The sequence below is a fragment of the Nipponia nippon genome, unplaced genomic scaffold (genome assembly GCF_047370975.1).
Source record: "Nipponia nippon isolate SJK-2023a ecotype South Korea unplaced genomic scaffold, ASM4737097v1 scaffold_1, whole genome shotgun sequence".
Lineage (NCBI taxonomy): Eukaryota > Metazoa > Chordata > Aves > Pelecaniformes > Threskiornithidae > Nipponia > Nipponia nippon.
In genome coordinates, this window is record NW_028262290.1 from 20717970 (window position 1) to 20728532 (window position 10563).

General features: G+C 40.3%; 1 protein-coding gene across 1 annotated transcript; it reads left to right on the forward strand.

The window, feature by feature from the left end:
• The first annotated feature begins 1860 nt into the window (after nucleotides 1-1860).
• On the forward strand, nucleotides 1861-10563 carry ABRA (actin binding Rho activating protein). The gene is made up of 2 exons (XM_009469350.2): nucleotides 1861-2734; nucleotides 8231-10563. The coding sequence occupies exons 1-2, from the start codon at nucleotides 1983-1985 to the stop codon at nucleotides 8706-8708; spliced, it is 1230 nt and encodes a 409-aa protein (XP_009467625.1). The 5' UTR covers nucleotides 1861-1982; the 3' UTR covers nucleotides 8709-10563.

Sequence of the window (10563 nt, forward strand, 5' to 3'; positions counted from 1 at the left end):
AGCTGATCCTACCTTAGGACAGGGGTCCTTCTTGGTCTTACACTCCAAGATTGTCCTTCCACAGTCTTTTTGCTTAAATTTCACTGCACTTCTTCCCTGGGCTCACCCCTTACCTCCGTACTTAGCTTTCAGCTCATTCCTAAAGCCTTGGCCACCCTTATACTCAAGAAATCATAGGGAATGATACAACAAGCTGATGTTATACTCCTACTCTTCATGTGCATTATTCTCTTCTTTCACTTGCATCTTCCTTGTATATTAGGGAACATGCAGTACCCTGTGTGCGTGCATGCATGTGCACGTGTGCTTTTTGAACACAAGACTCTCCCATTCCTGATTAGCCTTAAAAAGCCACCAAAATAAATATCTGGTAACACATGCTTCTTAATCAAGTTGCATCAGTATACCTCACACCATTGCCATTTCAGAGTTATGATGCAGTTGGTAATAGCTGAGATTGTACAGTATACAGAGGTGACACATTTCTTTCTAAAATAAAAGTATGAGTAAATATCAAATAGCAACTTACATTACGTCATCAGTTTTGAAGAGGAAATGACCCCACAGATTAATGAGGAATTCTGCCTAGAAGTCAAAGGTATGATATAGTCTTATATTATTAAACAAGAGGTAAATAGGATCTAACCTACTTCTAACAGCCCAGCCTTTAATAGAGAGAAGAGAAAAAGACAGAGTACCAAGAGTCCATATTTATCTCTGGTGTAACACCAACGAAGCCAACAGAATTGCTTGAGGTTCAGTGTGCCTCAGAGCGCCACATGGCAAGTGCCACAGGTCATTCTGCAAGCTGCAAGGTATGATGGACGGAAAAAGCAATGCCATTTTCCGTTCCTATTTAGGAAACATTATACTAAGAAATACGATACCACAGGACTGTATCTCAGAGAATGTCTGTTCATTATTATGTAACAATTGATGTCTCAATTCACTAAACAATTTTACAAACTCAAATATGAACATACTCCAGGAAGTCCTCTGGAATGAAGAAATCACAAACTTTCCTAGGAAATTCAATTTTTTCTATACTGTACGTACTAAACATAATTATGCTGTAAATAATATACAAGCAAACACTAAGTTTTATATAAAACTTTCTTGAAAAGCAGTCAGGTACTTTATTTTTTCAAAAATAAAAATACTAAAAATACTTTATTTTTTCAAAAATCCTAACACTAGGAGATCATTCATCCATCTGATCAAGTCAGACTTACTATATTAATCCCCAGACTAGAGATAGTGATTCCCTTATCCTTAGTGCTGACACCAAACACGATAGTGTTCTAGACCCCCCTGAAGGTACATTCTGAATAGACGGACATTAATAGATAATGACTGGGAACAGAGCACATAAATACCTTTTAAAAAATTAACAAATCTGGGTTTCCTTGGACATATGAGCAATACGAAGAAATCACCTAGCATCTTTTTAGAAAATGCGTCTAAAAATTTCTCATTCATAGTCTGCTTCTGGCCTCGCACTCCATGACGAGGGCCACTATTTACTTGTGATGACAAGGGTCCTTTGCTCTGGCCAAAGTTGTCAGCAACAACTGACAGCCCTTCACATTTAGCAGTTTCAGACACTCTCTTCGGTATCTTTAACCCAAGTTCTGTGCTTCCAGAACAACAAGACCCTTGCCAACAAATTGAGAATAGAGCAGTCCCAGGGAAGGGGGACTAAAGGAGCTGTTAATTTCCCACTATTTCCAGTGCAGGTCTGTGTCACCCTGTTTACATCATGCATCATTCATCTGCTGCGATGAAACGTAACCCTGCGTTTTAAAAAAAGACCTCCGTAACAGTGAGGATACTATATCTTTGTGAGAAATGTTTCACATATTTTCCATGGGCACAAACTGCTCCTGCTTCTATTTAAATCTCTGTAGCTCTCTTCGAGGGACATTATTCACTTCAGGCAGTTCATTCAGAAGGTGCTTAGCATAAGAAGAGGAAAAGCCAGCATGGCAGCAGACAGCAACATGGCTCCTGAAGAAAAGCCCAGCACTACTCCTGCGAAAAGGGCTGTCCACAAGATCCGAATGGCCAGCCTAGTCTTCAGCTTGGCGCGAGGCTGGCAGCAGTGGGTATCTGACCACCACATAAAGCAAGCCCAAGAGCCCTCTGGGTGGGTCCCCCCTACAGAAGACTCACCAGCTCAGCCTGTACAAGAAAGATACTTCGAAAAATGGCCAATTCCATCTGTCAAGAGGGACCAAGGAAAAGATGATGAAAAATCCTCAGCAAAGGAATCAGTGACAATAAGAGACGCTGAAAAAAATTCAAGGGAATCAGATGAAGCCCTCAAAAAGTTCAGCATTAAAAGCAAAGAAGTGACCAAAACGGTTGTAAGCAAAGCCTATGAACGAGGAGGTGATGTTAGCCTCCTCAGTGAAAGATATGAGAGTAACAACAGTAGCTCAGAGATGACCAAGCTCAAAGAAGAATCAAGTGCTATTGACAAAATTCTTAGTGGCAAATTATCTCCAACGATAAGGAGAAAGTGTTCAAATGTGGTATCAGAGCTGACCAAGGGCTGGAAACAGATGGAACAAGAGGACAAAGAGAGGGCTAAGGAAGAACTGCTGCTTAAGTGTCATGATGACAGCCTGGATGCAGAAGACAGTGGCTATGGGGAAGCAGAGGATAAACTTGAGCAAGAAGACAGTGACCGAGAGGTGATGGCTGTGAGGATTAAACGACCTGTACCATCTTTGTAAGTAAAACATCTTTATTACATTATCACAAATGGTCAGCAGACCCGGAGAGAGGTACAGGTTTCCATGAGGAAGTTGTGGGGGAAAAAATGGTAGGAAATGGTCAAAGAGAAACTATTACTCTTAAAGAAAATAAAAAAAAAAAACATCCAGGAAACCCTTCATATATATCTCTGTGCTTAAGTAGTTAGTCAACAACATCTGACTATAGCTTTGGGTTTTCTGTGCTATACACATATTAGACACAGGAAGTTATATTGAGGAAATAGTAATTATATTAAATTTTCACACTGGATTTACTGGTTCATCGAAATCACAACTTACTTCTTAATACTTTAGTCCATATTTCAGAATAACAATTTTTACCTCATCAAAAGCCCACAGCTATTCATTTATTTCAGCAAATGTTAAGTCTAAAACAATATACTTGACAAATAATATTTCCAAATACTTATTCATTATTTTGTTTAGTATTAATTGTAAATATTCTCAGGAGTCATTTGCAGAGAATGTCTAAAATAGACATTGCAGGAATTACTTTTAAGTACATCTTAACAAAAGCTGGGTTTACTGCTTCTCTTTGGAAGCTTTCCATGGTTTTGGAATTCATCAAGTCAAAGAATGGAAACTTTCACGGGAGCTGGGACCCCAAACGTACATTAGAAAGCATCCAGCCTGGATTGATTTGAATCACGCTGTATGTTATAAATCATTTGACAAAAAAAGAACATTTGAGTCATCAATAGATTCTTCAAATTCAAGGTCTCTCTTTGGGTACACTGTCATAAGGGATGGGGAGGGGGAAGCACGTTCATTGAGTATGTCGTGCAAGTAGAAGTTCCTGACATACAGACTTCCTTATGCCTGTAAGTGGTGTGAAGAAAAAGGAAGCAGAATCTGTTACTTATCTACGGAGTTATTACAGGTGCTACTTACACTTTTGAATTAAGTAGCAAATTCATAGCATCAGACAGTTTTGAGTAATACTTCTTTCTGTAAGAGGCTCACGCTTGAAGATTACTACACAACAGCAGGCGCATATTAAATTTGGAGCAGAGGCAGTAAACAAGTAGAGTTCAGCCATAGCCATGCAGTCCTTGGGAAGTCTCCCAGCAGAGCAGAGGAACAGCAGAGACTGGTAGAAATCCTCCAGTTTCCTTTCCCAGAGATCTCCAGCAGAACCACCTTGCCAGAAGACAGCTGCGAGCAGTTGTGCTATGCCCAGACTTGCCAACGGGCAGATGCCAAATTAATTCATCACTCTTTTTTCGGTAAAAGATTAAAAGATCCATATGTCCAGTGCTGCAAGATGGGAAACTGTAGGCAGCTGTTACAGACACAACATGCTGTTTGTTCCAGTCCCATTTTACAAACTTGGTACTTCCCCAGAACGAAGACAGCAGAAAGGAATGTGTGGTTGAGCCTGAACTGTTGCGATGTAAAACCTCACATCTAGCTGTAAAATTGTGATGAAGGAGAGTGCAGCCTCTGAGGCCAGGGTGTACTGAGCTGTGGCCAGGGTGCAGCCCACACGGTGCCCGCTGGCTTTGCTGGGCAGGGAGGGCAGCTGGAGGCGTAATTTGAACCAAGGCAGGGATGGGCAGAGCTCGTCTGCCTGAGCCCACAGGGAGAGAAGGGGTCCTAGCAGGAGCCATCCCATGGCGGGGCCCGAGTCTCCACTGCTTGTACTCTGAGTCCATCACACGCGTGCAACGTGAGCGCGAGCTGAGCATGAGGCAATTTGAGATGAGAAGGCAAGGTTTTCACCTACCCAATTAGCCTGCGTGTGAAGGACTAGCAAGGCAGCAGGAACTGGAGGCTCAGGGCCAGTATGTTCATACCATATCCTAATCGCCATTTCAGAAATGACAAACTGGGACTAGCACTGATGCCAAAAGACTTCGTGATCCCTCTGCAGACAGGCAGGCAGGCTGTACCATTCCCACTGCTCAGGTTTTATACCTCGCTACTAAAGAGTGTTTACCATGACCAACATTAGACTATGACTAACGTAGTAATGGGTTTCAACCATACAGTACTTTTTAGCACAGCTATCTGAACACACACAGTTGTTTTAACTATTCAGATTGGGGATTAAGATTGGGGATTAGGATGATGCTTTGCTGTACAGCTGACCAGTCATCTACCACAAGGAGCAAACAGTTAATAGCCAAACTGAAAAAAACTTTCCAGTAACCTAGAGCTTGAAAGTTTGTGGCCCCTGTTTTTGGGAGAGACCACGTTCACTGTCCTTTGGCAGAAGTTAGGACCTCAAAACAAAGATTTCACACTTACAGTGGGGAAAGAGGATACATTTGCAGCACATATTATCTGTAAATAACCTCAATTAAAACAAATTGCTCATTTAAAAATGCTATAATAGAAACAAAACAGCTATCTTTCTGTTAAACCTTACAGGTATTTCCCGCATATGTCTAATTTTAGTGCTGCTACCTAGGAAAAAAAAACCATTAGCCATATTTACTGAGGTGCAAATGATTGAAATAACACCCTTGATGTTACTTACAGCTATCTCTTCCACTGAAATCTGACACAAAAGTAATTTTCTGCACTTACAGTGCTGTTATCAGGACTGGATTTTTTAACTACTCATTTTTTAAAATTTATTTTATAGCCTCAGAATACATTATTTCAGGCTACTACTTTTATGAACCTGTCAGTGTGGCTTAATCTTCTTCAAAAAGGCCATAAGTACATGGTTGTTAAAGCAAATTTCCCATTTTCCTCTATATATTCCAGGAAAAAAGCATCAGTTCCAGTATTTTTTTAGTTTGCAGTAGCACCTTCATTTCCAGCTGCAATATTTACCGAAATAAGATTGCTTCCTTAGCAGAAGGCACGTTAATGCCTACAGGCCTAGGAAATACTATTTTGCTCCTGCTTAGGAGCCAAAGGGGTGCAACAGTGATATGAAACTTAACATTAAAAAGGGATCCCATACTTTTCCCCTACAGAAAGGATCATAGGGGACACGGAACATGGACATTCTTCTCCTAGAAGTTCAGAATGAATTTAGGGTGAGCATTCTGGTTAACAGGTTAATTTATTTGATTGCTACAGGTAAAACACTTCTTACAGTGGGTTAATGCTTACAACCTTCATTTTGGATCCACAATCCGTTGCGTAGGTGCTGTACAAACATGAAAAAAAATGCTTCTACGTGTATACAGTTTACTGTGTTAACTTATCATTAAGCTAAACACTGGGGAAAATTGCACTTTGGCCATCAGAAATGGTTACATTAGAAGATGCATCAAAAAAAAAAAAGATAGTAAGGTTTTTCCAAACCCACACAGGGCACGATAAAAGCAAAAGGATAGATAACCACTGAGAAGATGATCAGGATAAGAAAAGCGATAATAGTATTCAGCTAGAAAAGAAAATTAAAGGTTTCGGTAGGAAAAGAAGAGAATACTTACTAGACTGTTACATAAAAAGAGGTAACAAGGCCTTTACAGAGTTAGGCGGTCTCCCTCGCTGGCTTCTGTCCCCTCAGCCTGGGGAACGGAAGCTCCAGGACTCTCTCAGAGGTCATGGCCCTTGGAGGGAAGGGGGAGCAGCTGGCTGTGCCTGAGGGATAAGCTCTCCATGACGGGATCTACTCATCAGCTCCACTGAGACTGTTGGTATCACTTCTTCTAAGCAATTTTGATTCACTTAGGGTCTCCCCCTCTTCACTGATACCTTCCCACTTGAAAAGCTGGGGAAGCAAGCAATCTGAGCTTCAGCTGGAGTTAGGACTGCGCTGGCACAGGGCTTCTATGGCATTTGGGACATCTGTAGGTTTCAGGAGACAAATTGCTTTGCGTAACCAAACCCTGTGCCCGCAGTTGCTCTGGGCAATGAAGTCACAATTCAGGGCAAGGGGCAAAGGATCCTAGCTTTCCCTTTCTCTGTATGACAACAGCTTATATACAGGAGGATTTGGTTTATCATTGGGAAACAAATTGTCTATCTTTACCCCACTGATATATTTTAATGCTTTTCTGCCAACGCCTACCTGTTAATCTTTGACATGCATTAAACCACAGGTATATACACACTGCCTACTCTGCAGTCACACCACAGAAGGAAGGTGCACTTACTTGGCAACACTATGTGCTCGATTATTCTGATGCTTTTCACCATATTGATAGGGAAGAGTATTTTGTAGCTTTTTAAATACAGTTTCTCAATATAGCTAAGCCAAGCTAATGGCAACTCCACAGCTAAAAGAGTGGTCCTGCTCTCCTACTCTTTCTTCTACCCCTGGCACTAAGCGCCTGCACTTCTTGCTGCAGCACTATAGTGCTGCCCAGTACTGGCATCCTTCTGGTGCACAGACCTGAACTGGGGACATCCTTATCATTCCTATTCTCTCTTTCAATAAGCTTAGTAGGAAACAAAGGAATGCCCAAACAGCAGGGAAACAAAATTTTCTGCAGGTTTGCAGTCCTTTGTACTGTTTTGCTAACTGTATTTTGGTTCTCTGGTGTTACTGTTAATATTCAGCTGATGTTACTGGGGAGGTTTCAGAGCAGCCTTCTGGGGAGTAAAAATATTAGAAAACAAATTACTTTGGCACAGCCACAACCCAGCATACTCCCTAGGTGAGCTCTGTACAGACACGATGACAGGCTGTGGACAGCACAGAGACCAGCTCAGACTGTCTGTAGCTCCCCCACACCACGTGAGATTGGCCACTAAAGGAAAGAGCATCAACAATTTGTCTGCCTGGAGCCATCCAGCAATATGATGTCACTACACACACACAAAAAAAATTATCAAAAGATCTCTGAAGGTCTTTCCTCATCCTTTGACCTTGACACAAATCTCTGTAGCCCTAAGTTTCTTTCAGGCTTGTACCCTACCAGCAGGAATGTGAATTTTGGACTTCAATACTTGTTCAGAACCATACTTCAAATACATAAGCGTAGGCAGAGCTACTGCACTCTATTAGATTTTTGTTGTTGTTTTAAACATAGACATCCATTAGAGGGGACAGATTTTTATAGACACTACCCTCTGTTTCTTAGCCAAGAATAGCTGGGGACCCAGTCCTTACACTTACAGTTATTGTCATCTATAACATCAGGGCAGGCAGACTTCAGGCTCTGCTAGGCAGGCAGAAATGGGGAGCCGCATGACTGACCAAAGGTACAGAAAGTGCAGGTAATCAGCAACATACTGTTTCACCCCCCCTACAGCATTAAGTCATTCTGGGAAAAAGTTTGTCAAAATGGGCCCAAATCTAGGCTGGAGGGTGGTAATGTAGGTGGGATCAAGCTGCAATGAAAGAATTTGCTTTTGAGTGCAAACTGGACCATGGACTAAAAGCCCCCAAAAAATTAATTTAGAAGTAGTGAACTCATGCCACCTGGTGGTTAGCATCCCGTCTGGAAAAACATGGTAACCAAGTTAATAGAAATTACTAGCAGAACTGTGCAATTAAACAATGAAATGCAAAGCTCAAATGCCCCTTTTTCTTCTTTCAGCGCAAGCAGGTTTAGTGAAGAGGCGAGCACCAAAGCCCACAGGAAATACAGCCCCGTTAACAGCCTGAAGGACAGGTGGCAAGAATGGGCCGACCAGCACATCATAACGCAGAAGCTGAACCCCTTCAGCGAGGAATTTGACCATGAGCTGGCCATGTCCACGCGCCTGCACAAGGGAGATGAAGGCTACGGCCGTCCAAAGGAAGGAACCAAAACTGCTGAAAGGGCCAAGAGAGCTGAGGCCCACATCCACCGGGAGATCAGAGACATGTGCTTCATCATTGAATCAATGGCTAAGCCACGGCCCGACGGCAAGATCCAAGTCACTTTTGGGGAACTCTTCGAGAGATACGTTCGTATTTCAGATAAGGTTGTTGGGATTCTCATGAGAGCCAGGAAACACGGGCTGGTAGACTTTGAGGGAGAAATGTTATGGCAAGGAAGGGATGATAATGTCATAATTACTTTATTAAAATAAGCATGCTACAACAAGAGCAACTTGTTTTGGAAAAACTTTCTCCACTTCTCTTTTGCTATTAGCGTTTGCACATTCTGAATACAAGATTCCCCCTGGTCATCTGCACAGAAAAGACATTGAGCATTTTTCTGAATATGTATTTTATAACTACTGCATGATAACACAAGCATCCGAATGGATTTTTCTCTGTACCAGAAGGGATTGCAGGACACTTCAGTTAATTACTACGTGAAAAATAAAGAGAAAAATCTATATTGAATATAAAGCAGCTGAATATAAAAACCCATAGCAATACAAATAGCTACAAATTAATTCCAATTTTTACTTGTTCTTACATTCAAGATCTTCCCAACTATTTAAACTGGGATATCAGGAATATAAACCATGCCACATCAGAATCTGAATGACAACATAAACTCAGACTAAGTTTTTGATCTGTGAAAGTGATCTTGTGCACATATTTCCTACTTAATCTATTTAAATGCACGTAAAAATAGTTTTATTTGAACACAGAATCAAGCCACATTTGTTTCCTTTACAAACAGGATATGCAGCTACGACTGCAGTATTATCCTGTGACAACTGCTGACGCAACTTTATCTTACATATCATATACAAACTAAGACAGAATCCTTCTTTTTATAAATGAGGTTTTATATATACGTATTTATATAGCTAATTTATTAGATAGTTTCATATTTAGAGTTATGGATGTTGGAGAGAAAAATACCCAATAGAATGTAATGCACCAAAAAGTTTTGAATAGATAGCCACATAGAAAATACCTCCTATGCAGCATTGTGCAATGTATCATCGATTACCTATGTAAATACGGTTCTTATAAGTACAGGGGAAAACAACATGCAACATAAAAAAGTCAGGTACTTGTACTGTTGTGTATAGTAAAAAAAAGGGACTACAGTCAGCATCTTCCATTGAAATGCACTCATGTGAGAAAAGATACAGAAATAGCGTTCATAAATAAAATCAACTAACTTTAAGGAAAATGGTGTTTCACATTACACAGAAACACTGGCCTAATTTTACAGCATTTGCTATTTGAACCATTCTGATGTCACTGAAATAATATGTTTCAGTCCAGGTGATGCTGAAGAGGAGTAAATACTAATGAACTAATACTTCTAGGTCTTAAAATTGTTTGTATTATGCACAGATCTGAGACCTCTTTAAGGTCTATAATGCTTACTGTATTATATAAATCACTGCTTCTCTAAACTACTACTGTAAAAATAGTAACCTGGTAAAAACCTGCTTCGTGTGAAAAACATTTGTTTCAGAGCAAGATGCCTGGGCAAGTAATCTCTATAATGAAAAATAAATGTTTTTTTTCCCCACAAGATTCTTTCAAACTGAAAGAGCAAATATCTTCTTACAGAAGAAAAGGTATATGAACATCTTATCTCTGTGATAAAACAAGTATTGCTAACATATTATGAGAGTACAGGTACTCTCGTTTGACGCTCCAATGAACACATAAATGAAATATTTTATAAGTGAGTGATACAAGAACTGATTACTATGTTTATTGTAAGTCTATGTAAATCATTAATATGTTAGGTACAGTTATACGTTGTGAATCTAAGGAAGAAAAAAATAAATTGTAAGATGGATTCAGCTATTTAACAATGTTTTCTTGAGATCTCTTGGACTACTCAAGTCAACCTGCAAAACTGACCTCTCAGTGTACTACTTACATGTCAGAATATTTACCTGCATATTCTTACCTTATTCTTTACGTCTTTCTATAATGACCTTTATAGCTGCCTAAATTGTCTTGAGGAAATGTGGTTGTTAAAGGAATACATGAACTATAAATAAAACCCGTAATTGATTA